This window comes from Mchenga conophoros, linkage group LG9 (genome assembly GCF_057382185.1).
Source record: "Mchenga conophoros isolate Kocher_MC1m ecotype Shallow Benthic linkage group LG9, M_conophoros_male_GT1.1, whole genome shotgun sequence".
Classification (NCBI taxonomy): Eukaryota; Metazoa; Chordata; class Actinopteri; order Cichliformes; family Cichlidae; genus Mchenga; species Mchenga conophoros.
In genome coordinates, this window is record NC_140534.1 from 32,415,325 (window position 1) to 32,437,412 (window position 22,088).

At 42.4% G+C, this 22,088-nt stretch overlaps 2 protein-coding genes across 4 annotated transcripts; both read right to left on the bottom strand.

Annotated features, from left to right (window-relative positions):
* Positions 1–1,281: 1,281 nt before the first annotated feature.
* Positions 1,282–4,530, bottom strand: LOC146567653 (uncharacterized; the record flags this gene model as incomplete). The annotated part of the gene is made up of 4 exons (XM_085285863.1): positions 1,282–1,721; positions 2,072–2,918; positions 3,097–3,188; positions 4,356–4,530. Coding segments are annotated over 3 exons (1,113 nt in total), but the record flags the coding sequence as incomplete, so codon positions are not given.
* Positions 4,531–15,315: 10,785 nt separating this feature from the next.
* LOC146567654 (uncharacterized) lies at positions 15,316–20,424 on the bottom strand. Of its 3 annotated transcripts, none has more exons than XM_085287594.1 (4): positions 19,712–20,424; positions 18,453–18,557; positions 16,108–18,212; positions 15,316–15,754 (listed from the first exon to the last, which is right to left on the bottom strand). In XM_085287594.1, exons 2-3 carry the CDS (start codon positions 18,467–18,469, stop codon positions 16,109–16,111), a joined length of 2,121 nt encoding a protein of 706 aa, XP_085143720.1. In that variant the 5' UTR covers positions 18,470–18,557; positions 19,712–20,424; the 3' UTR covers positions 15,316–15,754; position 16,108. The 3 variants fall into 3 exon arrangements, with proteins under 3 accessions (XP_085143720.1, XP_085143719.1, XP_085143721.1); XM_085287593.1 differs by having other exon boundaries at positions 15,316–15,757; XM_085287595.1 differs by lacking the exon at positions 18,453–18,557 and having other exon boundaries at positions 15,316–15,757; positions 16,108–18,214.
* Between the last annotated feature and the right edge of the window lie 1,664 nt (positions 20,425–22,088).

Here is a 22,088-nt window from a genome sequence, read left to right on the forward strand (position 1 = left end):
AGCACACAGAACTCTTCCCTAAACTACAAAGCATCACTTTGAAGTACAGTAGAAATTAAGTTACCTTTGATGAACATGTTATAGAAACTTATTGTGGATCTTTCAACTTGCCTTACACCACTCTCATTCTACTTTTAACACTGTCCTTTGTTAATTTCCACCTTACTCCAGTTGTATACCGTAGTTGCTGCTGTGCTTGGCTGCTTGTGAGCAGTAAGCTTGTGTAATGGCGCCCTCTTGTGTCGCTCTACTGTACCGTCACTCTCTGCAGCTGCCGTCTTTGTGATGAGCTTCTTGAGAACTGAAGAAGCTTCTCGGATGAGAGGTGAAGCGTCTTCAAGCAACTTAAGGAAGTCCAGACGCTTTTCTTTCCAAGCTCCTTAGACTACGATGAACTGGATGGCTGAGAACCTTCACCGACTCTTAATATAAGCAGTCCTTACCCTTAAATCTCACCTCTCTTCTTCCTCTCCTGTCTTTATTATCTTTCTCCATCTCTGCGTGAAATTAGCTCCCCTTCTTTTCTTTCCCAGTGATATACAGCAGATGGACCTTCTGTGCCATTTCATGTTTAGGTCAGTTATATTTCTTTGTGCAGTCATTTGGTTTGTTAAGTTTGCAGTTCTTTGCCTGAGTTCAGTTTTGTTTCTTTGACCTTTTTTATGAGCTCAACATTAATTACTTTTGTAAACATAATTTTTGGGTTAAATGAATGAAAACCCTGTTTTTCTAATAATTCCTGTGACTCCTGCTTTTTCCAACTCTGCCGATCACACAGCCCTAAATATTTGTTTAATGTCCTGGTCAAATATTACTCCAAGGTGTTACTGGAGGCCAAGGTAATGCCATCCAGAGCAAGTATCTGGTTAGACACCACATTTCTAGGTATTTTAGGGCCACGTATAATCAGCGGCAGAAAGCTAGTTGTCACCCAGGTCTTTATATCAAGCTCTGCTGTGTTCAAGCTATTAATTACTGCGCGCAAGAGAACCACAACACACATCAAACATTAAGGTTCAGTTATGCCAGCTTTAACTTTGGGATGCCTCAGCTTCTCCTTTATCCCCCCCACACACAACTCTCTGCATCAGGAAGGTCCTGGCACTGGTCATCCTGGGAGTTTCGTCCTTCTACGCCCTAACAGTTAGCAGATAACATAGTGAAGCAGCGCCAAGCAGTTTTCACAAGGTCATGCTGACACATAATTTGACTATGACTTTAAACATTGGTAACTTCAGGTGTTGCTCTGATATACAGGAAATGACATCACGGCTCAAACTCTTTGTCAGTAAACCATTTCTTTATTTAACATATAAAATTTTGGTTTAACTGTTGCAGGATCTCATAACAAACAAGCTGAAAAAAAAAAAACTGCAGAAAACATGGATCGATGCATTCATTAAAAACATGATAACAGGAAACAGATTTTTTGATTCAACTGCTGGAACAAAGCTAACCACTCAACATGAACACTACAGTAGAACAGTTTAGAAAGCTTAAAATGTAACGAGGCACATTTTCATTCATGTTGTTTGAAGTCCTTTGAAGTGGTGAAGCCTCTCCCACATTCTTTACAGTAGTTCAGTTTGTCTCCAGTGTGTCTACGTTGATGTATTTTAGGGTCTTTTGATGACTGAAAGTTTTTCCGCAAAGGTCGCAAAAAAGTCTTTCCCACAGCGATGACAGGGTTGAGAACTGGATCCATCTGTGTCGCTCTGCTTCTAAACAAAGACACAAACACAGTGTAAGTCAGTCCTTCAACATTTTCACCCTGAACGTTGCCTGAAATAAAGAGCATCTCTGCCAAAGTCCAATTACATTTTACTGTTTACATTATCACACTCAGCTCAATTTAAATTGCTATAAAAACGATAAGAGTAAAACCATTAAATTAATACTAGTTTAATGCTACAATAACAATAATACAATTCTCAAACACTATCACTAAAAACCTGTGATTAGAGTCTGAATAATCACTCAGAGGTGTTTTTCCATGCAGTAAAATTGCTAACATGCTAATACAAGTTGTTTCAAACAGTTGGGTTGACAAGATAAAAATATAGATACATACCTCACAGTAACTGCACTTGTAGAGTCTTTCTTGTGTGGATCTTTTGGTGTGCTTTCAGGTGATATGGAGATTTAAAAGTCTTGTCACACAAGTCACATTTATAAGGTCTCTCCTCAGAGTGGGTAAACATGTGTTGTTGTAAGTGTGTGCCTGTTAAACATAGTTTACCACACTGATCACAGCTGTACACATCATGTCTGGTGTGAATGCGTAGGTGTGTATTTCGGTTCTGTTTCAGGCTGAAGGTTTTTCCACAAACGTCACAGCTGTATGCTTTAATCCCAGAGTGGGTAACTAGATGACTCTGTAAGCTGCTACTCTGAGTAAAAGCTCTGCCACACTGATCACAGCTGTACGCTTTAACTCCACTGTGGATGAGTTGATGTGATTTTAAGCTTCTAGGCTGAGTAAACGACTTTCCACAGTCTCCACAGCTGAACGGTCTCTCTCCAGTGTGGATGAGTTGGTGGTTTTTTAAGCTTCCAGACTGGGTAAAAGACTTTCCACAGTCTCCACAGCTGAACGGTCTCTCTCCAGTGTGGATGAGTTGGTGTGTTTTTAAGGTTCCAGACTGGGTGAAAGACTTTCCACAGTCTCCACAGCTGAACGGTCTCTCTCCAGTGTGGATGAGTTGGTGTGTTTTTAAGCTTCCAGACTGGGTGAAAGACTTTCCACAGTCTCCACAGCTGAACGGTCTCTCTCCAGTGTGGATGACCTGATGCATTTTTAGGGAAGCTTTAACGGTAAAATCCTTCCCACACTCGTCACAACTGTATTTTCTCTCTCCCTTTCTTCTGTGAGGTTTGTCGGCCTCCTGAGAGCGCTGACTTCTTGGTCCACGTTGGTCCTGCAGTGACAGAGAAACAAACAGAGGCAGTGAGTGAAATGCAGTCGTGGAACAAACTGAACTCCCTCCATTAACCCTTTATGGGTGGTCCGAGTGTGCTATAGAGATTATCTATAGCACATTTGGGGACACACACACACACACACACACACACACACACACACACACACACACACACAAAGAGTTTCCTCTGTAGTGACTCAGCTGAGTCCAGATGGCTGAAAATGTTCCTCTGCTGCTCCGTCAGACTCTTCTCCTCCTGCTGATCAGCTGGGACACAAAACAGATCTTTGTTAGGCTCCACACTGCACTGAAGAGTCAAAGTGTCTCATATGTTCATCTGACAACACAAAGTACAAATTTCACTCTGATTGCTTGTAGAAATCTTGTGAGACGTGTTGTGCTGCAAAGTGAGGAAACTCTCTCACTCACTTATACTTCAGGAGGAACTTTGTGACATTGGCTCTAATATTCTAAGCAGCCCTTTACTATGACAGGGCCAGAAAGTCCTATTTGAAGGTTTGGGAGAAGGACCATGTTAAAGGTGGATTGGGGTTTATACACTTTGTTATGATACAGGTAAGGCTGTAAGAGCCTGAGAAGGTGTCCTGAATGAACCTCTAAAACCAGTTTTCAGCTAACGACTCTGCTTCAGTCTGGAAAACAGCAACTACAAGTTTAAAGACTCCATCAACAATTCACACCCAGCAACAGCCTGAACAGCTCCTCCTGTGGTTTCCACAAACAGGGACAGACCTGTTACTCCCCCACCCCACACTTTCAACTCCTTCAGGCCCCCAGCTCCACCTACATAATGACTGCAACTAGCACCACTGAAGGAACAATGGGCTGGGAGGTCAGTTCCTTTACCGTTAATATGCAAATTCTCATGACCATGTGATTGCAGCCATTCCCCAAACTCTTCGTGAAAGGTACTCATGACCATTGATCAATGAGCTTCTATCAGTGAAAAGACTTTTCTACTCCAACTTTCTGCCAGCAAATGCTCAACTTCTCCCAGCGTGCTGAGCCAATGATTAGTTGGTGTTTTTCTTTTGCTAATTAAAAAAAGAAAACCACTTCCTCTAATGTGTTCATCCAGAGCAGCTGGACAATAAAATTTATTGTGATCCTGATACTGCAGCAGATCGCTCTCATCCATTTCCTGTTATCGCTTCAAATAGAAATCAGGCTGTAGAGGTTTGGTGCAGGCAGAAAAACAGCTGCAGGGACAATGAAAAGACTTTTCTGCTCCAACTTCTCCCAGCATGCTGAGCTAATGATTAGTTGGTGTTTTTCTCCAAACACTCTCTCACTCTTCTCTCAACGTGTTCACAATAAACTGTGAACAGACACCGAGGAGAGCAGCAGAAGACCTCATTCAGGAGCTAAACTCAACATGAACTGAACTCACAGTAAAGTTAGCTCGGTGCTTACCTTTAGATGAGCCCACAAACCGAGAGAAACTCCGCGATGAAGCTGCAACTCTTTCCAAACACAGGAAACAGATCAGGGAGCAGAGACCCACGTGGTTCACGCTGATCTCAGCTACGATCCAGGAGACAAGGGTGGGCAGATCGATGCAGATATCGATCCAAACGGTGGTAGTGGTTTATGATCGATGCTTTAGTTCGTCCCTCTCCTCTAAATTTAGAACTTTACTCCCTTTGGATGAAAAAGCAGCTCTGTCTGTTTGAACACCGCTTCTTATGCGGGAGACTCACTTTGCTCCGCCCCCTTCTTCTTGCCCTGCTGGGATTTGTTACTGTGCGGTCACGTGACTCAGATGCGCTCGGAAGACGCATTTGGGGTTCAGAGAGAGAGAGAGAGAGAGGAGCACCATGTGGAGATATTTTACGGTTGTAAATGAAAATGCTAGAAAACAGATGGAAGGCATGTCAGCACCTAAAGCCACAGGAGACCACAACAAGATGTAGAGTTCAGCTTAGTTTTTTCACATCTCAGTTAAATGCTTTGACTGAATTCTCACTGCACAGTCTGTCAAGTAAAATATTCACAGTCTTGGAGTAATATTCGACTCTTCTTTGGGCCTTGACTCTCATGTAAAATATTTTTCTCGTTCCTGTTTCTATCATTTAAGAAACATCTCTAAACTGCGACATGTGGTTTCCTCAGCTGAACTGGAAAAACTCATTCATGCATTTGTGTCATCACACTTAGATTACTGTAATTCCCTGTTTACTAGCTTGGATAAATCATCTCTCTGTCGCCTCCAGGCAATACAAAACGAAGCAGCCAGACAACTAACTCGCTCTACCAAGCGTGTTCACATCACTCCCATCTTATATTCTTTACATTGGCTCCCAATACAGTTTAGAATTTGCTTTAAAATTCTTGTTTTAACATACAGAGCACTAAATGGCCAGGCCCCAGATTATTTATCCAAGCTTCTTATAAAATACACTGCTGCTTGTCATCTCCGCTCACAGACTCAGAGTCTGTTAGTTGTTCCCCGTACACGACTGAAGACAAAAGGGGACAGCCTTTCGGTCAGTTGCACCAAGCCTGTAGAACAGTTTACCACATCAATTACGTTTGCTTGACTCTGTGGATTCTTTTAAAAAACAGTTAAAATCTTTTCTGTTCAAACAAGCCTTTTGTTGATCTACATATTTTATTTTATTTTTTTACATTATTTACATTTGATCTTTTACATTGTATATAATATCTATTGTTTTTATTATTTATCTTGATATTTGTGTACAGAGGGGAAAAAAAGTTACCGGGTGTTGAAAGATTTTATTATGTTTATGTATAGAAGTAGATTTCATTTAAGGTTCTCTAGATGTGTTTGCTCTTTTTACTAGAGAAGTTACACTGTGCAAGCTCAGCACGAAGTCTCTATCGTTGTATGTTATCTCTTCCACTCATGTGTCTGTGACAAAGTCTCTACCTTTGTATGTTATCTCTTCCTGCATGTGATGAAGTCTCTACCTTTGTATGTTATCTCTTCCACTCATGTGTCTGTGACGCAAACATGCTTGAGTATAAATAAAGGGTGGCAACTGCTGTGGAGTGTGAGTCTCCGTTTGAACTCTCACCCGTGTGCACGTTAAACCTGCAAACCTGTCTGAGTGTCATTTATTCTGACCTGAGTTGCATTACAGGAAAACTCCTGACACCGGGCCACCGAGGAAATGCCCGATGGCCAGTCCAGCATTGGTTGTGCCAACACTTAACCCTTCGCGTGCAAACTGTGGCACGCGTGCCTAGGGTTGCTGACCCCTGATGTAGATGCTAAAAATGACAGCCTCAACATGATCAAACTATCTCTAATAATCAGCTATGTACCACAGGCCTTCAAGGTGGCTGTAGTTAAATCTTTACTCAAAAAGCCATCTGTAGATCCAGCAGTCTTAGCTAATTATAGGCCAATCTCCAACCTTCCTTTCATATCAAAAATCCTTGAAAGAGTAGTTGTCAAACAGCTAACAGATCATCTGCAGAGGAATGGCTTATTTGAAGAGTTTCAGTCAGGTTTCAACAGCTTTAGTGAAGGCTATAAATCAGGGGTGCCCAATCCTGGTCCTCGAGAGCTACCGTCCTGCAGCTTTTAGATGCATCCTTGTTCCCACACACCTGAATCAAATGAATGGCTTGTTATCAGGCCTTTGCCAAACATGATGGCATGCTGAAGAGATCAAACCATTTGATTCAGCTGTGTTGGAGTAGGGATGCATCTAAAAGCTGCAGGATAGTAGCTCTCGAGGACCGGGATTGGGCACCCCTGCTATAAATGATCTTCTTATGGCCTCTGACAGTGAACTCATCTCTGTGCTTGTCCTGCTAGACCTTAGTGCAGCGTTCGATACTGTCGACCATAATATCCTATTAGAGTGATTAGAACATGCTGTAGGTATTACAGGTACTGTGCTGCAGTGGTTTCTATCATATCTATCTAATAGACTCCAATTCGTACATGTAAATGGAGAGTCCTCTTCACACACTGAGGTTAATTATGGAGTTCCACAGGGTTCAGTGCTAGGACCAATTCTGTTTACATTATACATGCTTCCCTTAGGCAGCATCATTAGAAGACATAGCATACATTTTCACTGCTATGCTGATGACACCCAGCTCTATCTGTCCATGAAGCCAGATAACACACACCAATTAGTTAAACTGCAGGAATGTCTTAAAGACATAAAGACCTGGATGGCCGCTAACTTTCTGCTTCTTAATTCAGATAAAACTGAGGTTATTGTACTCGGCCCTGAAAATCTTAGAAATATGGTATCTAACCAGATTCTTACTCTGGATGGCATTACCTTGGCCTCCAGTAACGCTGTGAGGAACCTTGGAGTCGTTTTTTACCAGGACATGTCCTTCAACGCACTTATTAAACAAATATGTAAGACTGCTTTCTTCCATTTGCGCAACATCTCTAAAATTAGAAATATCCTGTCTCAGAGTGACGCTGAAAAACTAGTTCATGCATTTATTACTTCCAGACTGGACGACTGTAATTCATTATTATCAGGATGTCCAAAAAACTCACTGAAAAGCCTTCAGCTAATCCAAAATGCTGCAGCAAGAGTCCTGACAGGGATTAGAAAGAGAGCAGATTTCTCCTGTTTTGGCTTCCCTTCATTGGCTTCCTGTTAAATCCAGAATTGAATTCAAAATCCTGCTCCTCACATACAAGGTCTTAAATAATCAGGCCCCATCATATAGTAATGATCTTGTAGTACCATATCACCCTATTAGAGCACTTCGCTCTCGCTCTGCAGGCCTACTTGTTGTTCCTAGAGTATTTAAAAGTAGAATGGGAGGCAGAGCCTTCAGTTTTCAGGCCCCTCTTCTATGGAACCAGCTTCCAGTTTGGATTCGGGGGACAGACACTATCTCTACTTTTAAGATTAGGCTTAAAACTTTCCTTTTTGATAAAGCATATGGTTAGGGCTGAACCAGGTGACCCTGAATCCTCCCTTAGTTGTGCTGCAATAGACGTAGGCTGCCGGGGGATTCCCATGATGCATTGAGTTTTTCCTTTCCAGTCACCTTTCTCACTCACTATGTATTAACAGACCTCTCTGCATTGAATCATATCTGTTATTAACCTCTGTCTCTCTTCCACAGCATGTCTTTCATCCTGTTTTCCGTCTCTCACCCCAACCGGTCGCAGCTGATGGCCCCGCCCCTCCCTGAGCCTGGTTCTGCCGGAGGTTTCTTCCTGTTAAAAGGGAGTTTTTCCTTCCCACTGTTGCCAAAGTGCTGCTCATAGGGGGTCATATGATTGTTGAAGCACCTTGAGGCGACTTTTGTTGTGATTTGGCGCTATATAAATAAAATTGAATTGAATTGAATTGAATTGAATTGAACTATATGCCTTTTTGAGCATTGCTATCTGTCAGGGAATTCCTTTCTTCTTTTTTTTTGCCTGTCCCATTTGGTTCTTTAGCCGTCAGAATTGTTGTCTGAAGACCAACAAGGATACCCAATGGATTTACTTTGCCAAATGGGTCATCATGGCATTGCCGTATTGGTCCATTTGATCGACTTTTGTTTTTATTATTTATTTTATTTTATTTTACACACGGGACAGACATGAGTGAGGGATAGGAAAGGGAGAAAGAAAGAGGAAGGCAAAGAAAAACAGAAGGGGAGAGGGACAGTGAGAAAGGGGAAAAAAATCTCCTGGATCACCTGTTGAGAGAAAAAGAATAGAAAACAAGCAATAAAAAGCCAAAGCAACATACTAAACACAACACATTATTCTAGCATCACATTAATCTAGCTAAGTGTAAACAGCAGTAAACACTAAATATTGAATGTTGTTGTGCAGCACGCAGGACAGACAGCGCACAATGTGCTTTGACGTAGCAGCCAAGAAAGGTGTAATTTAAGTCTACGAACTGTGAACACCCATGTGCACACCTGTGTGGATCAGCGCGCTTGTATTCAAATGGTTTCCCCATGTAATGGTCTGCAAGAGGCTGTAGAGAGCCATAACCCTGTCCCCCAGGGCATGAAGCAGGCATGAAGGAGATCCAGGCCCCAGACATCCAGAGGCCCCAGAGTGCGAGAGCCCAAGGAGAATGCATTGAGTATTTCTTCCTCAGTCACCTTTCTCTCTCACTGAGGTTGTATCCCAATTCAGGGTCTGCAGCCTTAAAGGCCGCATTTTAAGGCCGATTACATCACAGTGAAGGCTGTCCCAATTCAAAGGCTGCTTGAAATGCGGCCCTCAAATGCGTCCTTCACTTCCCTGAAATTTAAGGCTGTGGCGGTGTAGACTTCGTGGCCCAATATATCCCACAATTCATAGCACGGCAGTCGGTGTGGATAATTTTGCGGCAGACGGCAGAAGCGGAGTGGCCAAGGAGTAAACTGATAAAAGTAAGTACTGAATAATATATCACTTATTTATGTGCAAATGTTGAATAATGAAGAACATTAAAACATTACTGTTGGCCACATGTCGGCAAAGTTATGTGTCATTAGTCATGTTTGTACTTTCAGCATTTACTTGGTTTTAAAGCCTTTACTTTAAAATATACGCCGCTCAATAGTGGACTTTAATCTTACAGAGATTGTGATGATTTTGTGGATAATTAAAGTCAGTCATATATCCACAAACACAACAGGCTGAAAGTCAGTGATGCTGCTCGGTTTGCAGTCCTGAACATCACGGCACAAGCAGGATTCACTGCACTGTTAATGTTAGCTATGTTATATTGCTGCCTCTGTTCGGTGGTGTCGAGCCAAACAGACTTTAACGTGTGTTTGAACGAGCTGACGGTTCACTCGTTAAGCTGAAAAAAAGATGCTTTAATCACAGCAGTCACACATGTGTCCACTGTACCATCTGGGAACTCTTCTTGTTTAGCACTCGTAATAACACAAACACTAAATCCTGTTTGTAGCAGTGTGTACACCTGAGACTCTCACCTGTCTGTCTGTCCTGCTCTCTCTCTCTGTTTCTTTCTCTCTGATTGTGGAATAAAAGTATGAACATGTGTTTATAAGTTACACTTGTGTTTGAATCCTGCAGCTTATCACACATTTGATCTCCATGTGTGACGACTGCAAGTGTCCAGAGTGAGGACAGACTGAGGGACCCACTGCTGCACATCATCTGTGAGGCTTTGCACCCCTGATGATCCACCAGGACAAACTCAGCAGTGTGTGAGGAAGAGGAGGAGGAAGAGCCAGCAGCAGCTGACAGATGGAGAGAATAGACAGACTGTTCCCTGTTTGTGAAGGACTGCTAGGAAAGTTTAACATGTCCTGTCCTGAATCAGTCTAATTAGGTAATGTTCAAATAATGTGATCATTCCAGTGTTTTCAGTGTGGGAGAAAGTACTCAGGGCCTTCAAGTTACACACTATGAAAGGCAGCAACAAGTGTAATATTCAGAAACCTAAAGTCTGTATCAGCAGCAGAATGGAGCTAAAAATAAATGTTTGTTTCAGTTCTATGAAGCTTTGAGTATTTTGGATCAGTAACACTGCTGTGTTTGTTGCATCATATTGCTGTACTTGTTTATGCTTTATATATTCTGAGGTAAGTTGATCTATAGTGTTACATCATATTCTATAAGGATGTTATGTGTTTGTAGACTTTCTAACCAGTTTGACCCATTTAGCAGAAGTCAGCCTGTTTAAGGCTCTGATCTCTCCCTCCCTCCCTCCAACATTAGCTAATTGTTATTTACTAACTAATCTTAAAATGACAGTTCAGCACAGAAATGAAGCCCAACAGTCATGTTTTACAGTCCCGTGGTCTCAGCCTCAGATACTCAACTAATCAGAGTGATGTCATGACAAAAACGAATGACCAACAAAACACTTTTTTTTCCGCCTTCATTTCTGTCAAACAAAGCTGTATGTAACGTTTCTCGTGGTTAGTATCATGGTTGCTAGGCAACCTGAACAGCGCGACGAAGGCTAGAACGTCCCATTTCACAAGCCTCTCACTTCCGCACTTCTCGTACTTATAGTACGCACCGTATGTAGTACACGTAGTGCGCGTACTTCAAGCGAGCGGTCTCTTGATTGGGACACAGCCGAAGTTTTCCAGAGGCCTGGTAATGAGCTAATCATGTGATACAGGTGTGTTGACCCAGGGTGCGATCTAAAACCTGCAGGGACACTGGACCCCTGCAGTAGATGCTATGCAGATGACACTGAGCTTTGTCTATCCATAAAACCAGGTAACACACACCAATTAATTAAATTGCTGAAATGTTTTAAAGATATAAAGACCTGGGTGATGTCTAACTTTCTGCTGCTGATTGTACGTGGCCCTAGAATTCCTAGAAATATAATATCTAACCAGATACTTGCTCTGGATGGAATTACCGTGGCCTCCAGTAGCACTGTCAGAATCTTGGAGTAATATTTGACCAGGACATTATACAAATATGTAGAGCTGCTTTATTTCATATGCGCAATATCTCTAAACATCTCAAAATATTCTGTCTCAGAGTGATGCTGTTAATTAATTTATTACTTCTAGACTGGATTACTATTACTACTACTACTACTAGTGTGCATAACACAGGATAAATGGACTCAAATATGGAAACAACAATGGAAATGCACTACCTCACAAAGATGGAGGGAATTTGGATGGAAAATTTTGATTAGGTTCTTTATCACCTCTTACCAAAAGACTCATTATGATGGGAATCCCCCGTATGCTGGACAAAATATGGACACAGACGAGTACACCTCTGACATTTGCAGGCAGAATTTTAAACCTTGGGTGAAATGGGGTCAATGCAGTTCTTAAGCATGCATGCAAATGTTCATTAGTCAGCTGTGAGCGAGTTTTTCCTATTTATGTTTAAATGCCAGATTTTCACTTCAGGAAGCACACAGCCCCACCCCACTGACGACTTGCTGTTGGCCAACACCCACAACGACTTTTACTGTCGGTTTGATGATCCATCAAGCGGCTTTCACACCTCAATAGAGACTTCCCCAACAATAGGGCTTCGGAGCGTGATGTCACGGGGGTGGGCGTGGAAAGGATTTTGGCCCGATTCACCATTTTGGGGGTCTAAGCTAGGAGCGATAGCATAGCCATGGTTCGTACTTGCTGTGTGCTCGGCTGCAATGTTCGATCTTACGACCGGCACGGGAATAAGGTTGGATTGTCTTTTTATGCTTTCCCAACCTGGAAGCAACGTGAAGGAGCTCATGTATCGGATGTTACCAAACGAAGGCGTCTAGCCTGGATAGCAGCCGTGAGACGAGCTGATATCAAGTTCTGTTACGTCTCCAGATATCAGCTGGTGTGCTCACGACATTTTCATTCCGGTAAGTTCTAAATATGTTCTTATCACAAAATAAAGTACTATTTGGAGGTAAACGACAACCGCACCCCCAGCCACAGTCTCTTATTTTAAAAGTTGATCTTAGTCAATTAACACAAACATTTTTGAGTATTCATACGGCCTTAATGTATAAACCATTTAAAAGTTCCCTTGTGTATTTGCACTCTTTTTATTGGACAGGCTTTGACAATGGAGCAGCAGAGTGTGAAGGTGAAGCCTCAGCAGAAGTTACCACAGAAGAGCAGCCAGAGATGGACACCACCGAAGAGCAACACCATAACAACCTTGTTATTTTGGCTGAGGGACAAATTTGTGCTGGACAAGTAGAAGCAGAGGTAACGGGTGCAGATGCAGAAAACATTGATATCAGAGAGAAACAGACAGAAGATCAACAACTGACAAATGATTGTGTGCACTGTGTACAGAGCAGAGCAGAAATAAACCGGCTGCTGGAGGAGAACAGAAAGCTTAAATCAAAGTTGGATTTAAGCTTTAAGATCCCAGCATTTACAAGGGGCTTCTGTCAACTAGATGCCAAGGACATAGAAAATACACGAGCCATTGCACACCTAAGAATCCATGTTGAACGAGTAATTGGCAGTTTGCGCAACAAATTCAAAATGCTACATACTACCATGCCCATCCGTTCTCTTCTTCCATGTGAGGGTGAAGACGTTACCTTCCTTGATAAAATTGTGAGGGTGTGTTGTGTTTTGGTTAACATGTGCCCCAGTGTGGTAGTGAAACCAGGCACACATGAGACTTGTACTTGTTAATTAATAATTGTTTAAAAAAGGAAAACCTTTTTAGTTTTTTGTATGTGTGACTGTATGAACACATTGACATTGCGTTATGTAACCATTTCTGTACCTGTATACTATAAGCGAAAGTTTATCATCACTTTGGACTCTTTGTTTCACTAAAATTACGTTATAATAAAAGCAAGATAACAAATAACTGCTTTGCACTCTTTATTTCACACTTTGACAATTGGTACATGGTAAGTGCTGCACGTTTGAAATCAAGTTATACATATTTCAATGCACTTCTGACAAAAAACTAGACACCAGAAGAAAAAACGTTGTGACCACTCGGGGCTGCATTTCGCTTAGAGAAATGTTTTCCTACAAGTTCAGGAAGGCACACCTTCTGAAACAACTCCTGAGCTTTCTTTAAATGTGATTCCTGTTCTTCAGTTACTTTAGCTGTGTTTATGTACTTTACGCAGTGCAGTTGTAGCTCGGTAAGGCCAAGAGACTGTGCACCTGTGCTGTGCAAACACGCCAGAGACAGTGGTAATGTGGATGACTGTACAGTGTGTGATGTGTAGTATTTCTCCAATCCAGACAAACACACTGCTTTATTGTGTTTTTGAAGTGTGTCTAACACTGGTGACAACTCCTCAAACGTAGCAGAGGGAATCTTTCTTTTTGAAGGACGGCTTCTTCTGCCTTTCACCACAGACGGTCCGTTTATATTTTCATCAAGAGTCTTTTTTTGTGCTGCTGAAGATGTAAAGTCAATGTTATGGCCAACCTCTGGCTGTATCTTGGTTGTGTTCCCCGGCAAAACCCAGTAGGCTGGTTCATCTGTGACTGTCTTTGTGCCACGTATCCTCACTGTTGCCTCCACTTTAAACAGAAGTGCAGCGACATGGGTGCAGGTCTCAGCAACTCCGGCCATACAGGTGCAGTGTGCAGTTTCGACCTTCCCTGTGGTGCTTACAATTACCCATGGTCGTAATGCAGGTTCATTCAATCTTTGGGAGTGCAGTACCTGTAACATGCAAGGACAAGGTTGATGTAAAGACAATAAATGAAATGAGACAGGGAGGACACTGATTGGCGTTAATAATTTGCCCGATTATCAATGTGTTAATTTGCATCTACTATACAATTATGGGCACATAATATGATAACGATATTTTAACAGTTCAATGATAAAGATTTAACATTAATTATGGTGGGGGGTGGAAAATGGCTATGTCACTCGATGCACTCCAGCTGACTTACCTTGGTATGAATGACGACGTACTCAGATTTTGGCGGCTTGAAAATAGCCAAATCTTGCACCCAGCCATTTGTAAATTGGATGTGCGCCTCCAGTGACTTGTAATTACGAAACTGGTTCGCAGTGTAAGCACTTACTGCACAAACAAGATAGGTGAAGATATCGGGGTAGGACAGTGGCGGTAAGTCGTCTGGGTCTTTACTCCACTGCCGTATGTCGTATGGGTCCAGACTTGCGATGCACTCTATTTTTTTTTCAAATACTGCTGCTTCGCCTCTGGACGCAATCGATCTCTATACCGTCCGTTTTCTTTCGAGCTGCTTTTAAGCATGTTTCTTGTCGTAGTCGCCGTTCCAATACAGTGTTTGTGTTTGGATCGTAGACCCCGAAAATGGAGCTGCGCTCCCACAATGCATTGCGGCGTGACGTCAACTCCGAAGCCCTATAGAGACACTTTAGTCACTCATCCCCCCACCTTCCCCGCTCCCCCCACAACAGAGCCATCGATGCTATCAAAGACTTCACCCACAGGAGCCCCCTCCTCACTTCACACCTATGAGGATTTCAAACCACCTTCTCCCACTACAGCCCTTCATATTCATGAAGCAGATGTGAGGACGCAGTTTAACCCCTCTAGACCTACTAAAGAACCAAGTCAATTCAATTTTTATCTATATAGCGCCAAATCACAACAAAAGTTGCCTCAAGGCGCTTTATATTGTACAGTTGTCACCCAGGTCTTTATATCAAGCTCTGCTGTGTTCAAGCTATTAATTACTGCGCGCAAGAGAACCACAACACACATCAAACATTAAGGTTCAGTTATGCCAGCTTTAACTTTGGGATGCCTCAGCTTCTCCTTTATCCCCCCCACACACAACTCTCTGCATCAGGAAGGTCCTGGCACTGGTCATCCTGGGAGTTTCGTCCTTCTACGCCCTAACAGTTAGCAGATAACATAGTGAAGCAGCGCCAAGCAGTTTTCACAAGGTCATGCTGACACATAATTTGACTATGACTTTAAACATTGGTAACTTCAGGTGTTGCTCTGATATACAGGAAATGACATCACGGCTCAAACTCTTTGTCAGTAAACCATTTCTTTATTTAACATGTAAAATTTTGGTTTAACTGTTGCAGGATCTCATATCACAAACAAGCTGAAAAAAAAAAAACTGCAGAAAACATGGATCGATGCATTCATTCAAAACATGATAACAGGAAACAGATTTTTGATTCAACTGCTGGAACAAAGCTAACCACTCAACATGAACACTACAGTAGAACAGTTTAGAAAGCTTAAAATGTAACGAGGCACATTTTCATTCATATTGTTTGAAGTCCGTTGAAGTGGTGAAGCTTCTCCCACATTCTTTACAGTAGTTCAGTTTGTCTCCAGTGTGTCTACGTTGCTGTATTTTTAGGGTTTTTTGATGACTGAAAGTTTTTCCGCAAAGGTCGCAAAAAAGTCTTTCCCACAGCGATGATAGGGTTGAGAACTGGATCCATCTGTGTCGCTCTGCTTCTAAACAAAGACACAAACACAGTGTAAGTCAGTCCTTCAACATTTTCACCCTGAACGTTGCCTGAAATAAAGAGCATCTCTGCCAAAGTCCAATTACATTTTACTGTTTACATTATCACACTCGGCTCAATTTAAATTGCTATAAAAACGATAAGAGTAAAACCATTAAATTAATACTAGTTTAATGCTACAATAACAATAATACAATTCTCAAACACTATCACTAAAAACCTGTGATTAGAGTCTGAATAATCACTCAGAGGTGTTTTTCCATGCAGTAAAATTGCTAACATGCTAATACAAGTTGTTTCAAACAGTTGGGTTGACAAGATAAAAATATAGATACATACCTCACAGTAACTGCACTTGTAGAGTCTTTCTTGTGTGGATCTTTTGGTGTGCTTTCAGGTCATATGGAGATTTAAAAGTCTTGTCACACAAGTCACATTTATAAGGTCTCTCCTCAGAGTGGGTAAACATGTGGCGTTGTAACTGTGTGCCTGTTAAACATAGTTTACCACACTGATCACAGCTGTACACATCATGTCTGGTGTGAATGCGTAGGTGTGTATTTCGGTGCTGTTTCAGGCTGAAGGTTTTTCCACAAACGTCACAGCTGTATGCTTTAATCCCAGAGTGGGTAACTAGATGACTCTGTAAGCTGCTACTCTGAGTAAAAGCTCTGCCACACTGATCACAGCTGTACGCTTTAACTCCACTGTGGATGAGTTGATGTGATTTTAAGCTTCCAGACTGAGTAAAAGACTTTCCACAGTCGCCACAGCTGAACGGTCTCTCTCCAGTGTGGATGAGTTTGTGTGTTTTTAAGTGTCCAGACTGAGTAAACGACTTTCCACAGTCATCACAGCTGAACGGTCTCTCTCCAGTGTGGATGAGTTGGTGTTTTTTAAAGGTTCCAGACTCGGTAAAAGACTTTCCACAGTCTCCACAGCTGAACGGTCTCTCTCCAGTGTGGATGAGTTGGTGTTTTTTAAAGGTTCCAGACTCTGTAAACGACTTTCCACAGTCTCCACAGCTGAACGGTCTCTCTCCAGTGTGGATGAGTTTGTGGTTTTTTAAGCTTCTAGGCTGAGTAAACGACTTTCCACAGTCTCCACAGCTGAACGGTCTCTCTCCAGTGTGGATGAGTTGGTGGTTTTTTAAGCTTCCAGACTGGGTAAAAGACTTTCCACACTCATCACAGCTGAACGGTCTCTCTCCAGTGTGGATGAGTTGGTGTTTTTTAAAGGTTCCAGACTCTGTAAAAGACTTTCCACAGTCTCCACAGCTGAACGGTCTCTCTCCAGTGTGGATGAGTTGGTGTTTTTTAAAGGTTCCAGACTCTGTAAAAGACTTTCCACAGTCTCCACAGCTGAACGGTCTCTCTCCAGTGTGGATGAGTTTGTGGTTTTTTAAGCTTCTAGGCTGAGTAAACGACTTTCCACAGTCTCCACAGCTGAACGGTCTCTCTCCAGTGTGGATGAGTTGGTGGTTTTTTAAGCTTCCAGACTGGGTAAAAGACTTTCCACAGTCTCCACAGCTGAACGGTCTCTCTCCAGTGTGGATGAGTTGGTGTTTTTTAAAGGTTCCAGACTCGGTAAAAGACTTTCCACAGTCTCCACAGCTGAACGGTCTCTCTCCAGTGTGGATGAGTTGGTGTTTTTTAAAGGTTCCAGACTCTGTAAAAGACTTTCCACAGTCTCCGCAGCTGAACGGTCTCTCTCCAGTGTGGATGAGTTTGTGGTTTTTAAAGGTTCCAGACTCGGTAAAAGACTTTCCACAGTCTCCACAGCTGAACCGTCTCTCTCCAGTGTGGATGAGTTGGTGTCTTTTTAAGGTTCCAGACTGGGTAAAAGACTTTCCACAGTCTCCACAGCTGAACGGTCTCTCTCCAGTGTGGATGAGTTGGTGGTTTTTTAAGCTTCCAGACTGGGTAAAAGACTTCCCGCACTCATCACAGCTGAACGGTCTCTCTCCAGTGTGGATGAGTTGGTGTTTTTTAAAGGTTCCAGACTCGGTAAAAGACTTTCCACAGTCTCCACAGCTGAACGGTCTCTCTCCAGTGTGGATGAGTTGGTGGTTTTTTAAGGTTCCAGACTGGGTAAAAGACTTTCCGCACTCATCACAGCTGAACGGTCTCTCTCCAGTGTGGATGAGTTGGTGTTTTTTAAAGGTTCCAGACTCGGTAAAAGACTTTCCACAGTCTCCACAGCTGAACGGTCTCTCTCCAGTGTGGATGAGTTGGTGTCTTTTTAAGCTTCGAGACCCAGTAAACGACTTTCCACAGTCTCCACAGCTGAACGGTCTCTCTCCAGTGTGGATGACCTGATGCATTTTTAGGGAAGCTTTAACGGTAAAATCCTTCCCACACTCGTCACAACTGTATTTTCTCTCTCCCTTTCTTCTGTGAGGTTTGTCGGCCTCCTGAGAGCGCTGACTTCTTGGTCCACGTTGGTCCTGCAGTGACAGAGAAACAAACAGAGGCAGTGAGTGAAATGCAGTCGTGGAACAAACTGAACTCCCTCCATTAACCCTTTATGGGTGGTCCGAGTGTGCTATAGAGATTATCTATAGCACATTTGGACACACACACACACACACACACACACACACACACACACACCTCTGACATGGCTTTAAACTACATTAATTGACGTGACTGATTATTTGGTGAAACTGTGATATTTTCCTCACCTCCTGTGTTGAGCTCATTGTTTCCTCTGTAGTGACTCAGCTGAATCCAGATGGCTGAAAATGTTCCTCTGCTGCTCCGTCAGACTCTTCTCCTCCTGCTGATCAGCTGGGACACAAAACAGATCTTTGTTAGGCTCCACACTGCACTGAAGAGTCAAAGTGTCTCATATGTTCATCTGACAACACAAAGTACAAATTTCACTCTGATTGCTTGTAGAAATCTTGTGAGACGTGTTGTGCTGCAAAGTGAGGAAACTCTCTCACTCACTTATACTTCAGGAGGAACTTTGTGACATTGGCTCTAATATTCTAAGCAGCCCTTTACTATGACAGGGCCAGAAAGTCCTATTTGAAGGTTTGGGAGAAGGACCATGTTAAAGGTGGATTGGGGTTTATACACTTTGTTATGATACAGGTAAGGCTGTAAGAGCCTGAGAAGGTGTCCTGAATGAACCTCTAAAACCAGTTTTCAGCTAACGACTCTGCTTCAGTCTGGAAAACAGCAACTACAAGTTTAAAGACTCCATCAACAATTCACACCCAGCAACAGCCTGAACAGCTCCTCCTGTGGTTTCCACAAACAGGGACAGACCTGTTACTCCCCCACCCCACACTTTCAACTCCTTCAGGCCCCCAGCTCCACCTACATAATGACTGAAACTAGCACCACTGAAGGAACAATGGGCTGGGAGGTCAGTTCCTTGACCATTAATATGCAAATTCTCATGACCATGTGATTGCAGCCATTCCCCAAACTCTTCGTGAAAGGTACTCATGACCATTGATCAATGAGCTTCTATCAGTGAAAAGACTTTTCTACTCCAACTTTCTGCCAGCAAATGCTCAACTTCTCCCAGCGTGCTGAGCCAATGATTAGTTGGTGTTTTTCTTTTGCTAATTAAAAAAAAGAAAACCACTTCCTGTCATGTGTTCATCCAGAGCAGCTGGACAATAAAGTTTATTGTGATCCTGATACTGCAGCAGATCACTCTCCAAGTTCCAAGTTCAACTTTATTGTCACTTCAACCATATACAGTTTAAAAATACACAGTGAGGCGAAACAACGTTCCTCCAGGAACCAAGGTGCTACAAGACAAGTTAGTGCAAAAAAAAAAAAAAAAATAATAATAATATATCTAGTAATAATATTGTGCAAAAGAGCATTTACAGGTTGGTGTGTGAGGAGAGCAGCAGAAGACCTCATTCAGGAGCTAAACTCAACATGAACTGAACTCACAGTAAAGTTAGCTCGGTGCTTACCTTTAGATGAGCCCACAAACCGAGAGAAACTCCGCGATGAAGCTGCAACTCTTTCCAAACACAGGAAACAGATCAGGGAGCAGAGACCCACGTGGTTCACGCTGATCTCGGCTACGATCCAGGAGACAAGGGTGGGCAGATCGATGCAGATATCGATCCAAACGGTGGTAGTGGTTTATGATCGATGCTTTAGTTCGTCCCTCTCCTCTAAATTTAGAACTTTACTCCCTTTGGATGAAAAAGCAGCTCTGTCTGTGAAAACACCGCTTCTTATGCGGCAGACTCACTTTGCTCCGCCCCCTTCTTTTTGCCCTGCTGGGATTTGTTACTGTGCAGTCACGTGACTCAGATGCGCTCGGAAGACGCATTTGGGGTGCAGAGAGAGAGAGAGAGAGAGAGAGGAGCACCATGTGGAGATATTTTACGGTTGTAAATGAAAATGCAGGAGAACAGATGGAAGGCATGTCAGCACCTAAAGCCACAGGAGACCACAACAAGATGTAGAGTTCAGCTTAGTTTTTTCACATCTCAGTTAAATGCTTTGACTGAATTCTCACTGCACAGTCTGTCAAGTAAAATATTCACAGTCTTGGAGTAATATTCGACTCTTCTTTGGGCCTTGACTCTCATGTAAAATATTTTTCTCGTTCCTGTTTCTATCATTTAAGAAACATCTCTAAACTGCGACATGTGGTTTCCTCAGCTGAACTGGAAAAACTCATTCATGCATTTGTGTCATCACACTTAGATTACTGTAATTCCCTGTTTACTAGCTTGGATAAATCATCTCTCTGTCGCCTCCAGGCAATACAAAACGAAGCAGCCAGTCAACTAACTCGCTCTACCAAGCGTGTTCACATCACTCCCATCTTATATTCTTTACATTGGCTCCCAATACAGTTTAGAATTTGCTTTAAAATTCTTGTTTTAACATACAGAGCACTAAATGGCCAGGCCCCAGATTATTTATCCAAGCTTCTTATAAAATACACTGCTGCTTGTCATCTCCGCTCACAGACTCAGAGTCTGTTAGTTGTTCCCCGTACACGACTGAAGACAAAAGGGGACAGCCTTTCAGTCAGTTGCACCAAGCCTGTAGAACAGTTTACCACATCAATTACGTTTGCTTGACTCTGTGGATTCTTTTAAAAAACAGTTAAAATCTTTTCTGTTCAAACAAGCCTTTTGTTGATCTACATATTTTATTTAATTTTTTTTACATTATTTACATTTGATCTTTTACATTGTATATAATGTCTATTGTTTTTATTGTTTATTTTAATATTTGTGTACAGAGGGGAAAAAAAGTTACCGGGCCACCGAGGAAATGCCCGATGGCCAGTCCAGCATTGGTTGTGCCAACACTTAACCCTTCACGTGCAAACTGTGGCACGCGTGCCTAGGGTTGCTGACCCCTGATGTAGATGCTAAAAATGACAGCCTCAACATGATCAAACTATCTCTAATAATCCTCTATGTACCACAGGCCTTCAAGGTGGCTGTAGTTAAACCTTTACTCAAAAAGCCATCTGTAGATCCAGCAGTCTTAGCTAATTATAGGCCAATCTCCAACCTTCCTTTCATATCAAAAATCTTTGAAAGAGTAGTTGTCAAACAGCTAACAGATCATCTGCAGAGGAATGGCTTATTTTAAGAGTTTCAGTCAGGTTTCAACAGCTTTAGTGAAGGCTACGAATGATCTTCTTATGGCCTCTGACAGTGGACTCATCTCTGTGCTTGTCCTGCTAGACCTCAGTGCAGCATTCGATACTATTGACCATAATATCCTATTAGAGCGATTAGAACATGCTGTAGGTATTACAGGTACTGCGCTGCAGTGGTTTGTATCATATCTATCTAATAGACTCCAGTTTGTGCATGTAAATGGAGAGTCCTCTTCACACACTGAGGTCAATTATGGAGTTCCACAGGGTTCAGTGCTAGGACTAATTCTGTTTACATTATACATGCTTCCCTTAGGCAGTATCATTAGAAGACATAGCATACATTTTCACTGCTATGCAGATGACACCCAGCTCTATCTGTCCATGAAGCCAGATAACACACACCAATTAGTTAAACTGCAGGAATGTCTTAAAGACATAAAGACCTGGATGGCCGCTAACTTTCTGCTTCTTAATTCAGATAAAACTGAGGTTATTGTACTCGGCCCTGAAAATCTTAGAAATATGGTATCTAACCAGATTCTTACTCTGGATGGCATTACCTTGGCCTCCAGTAACGCTGTGAGGAACCTTGGAGTCATTTTTGACCAGGATATGTCCTTCAACACACTTATTAAACAAATATGTAAGACTGCTTTCTTCCATTTGCGCAACATCTCTAAAGTTAGAAATATCCTGTCTCAGAGTGACGC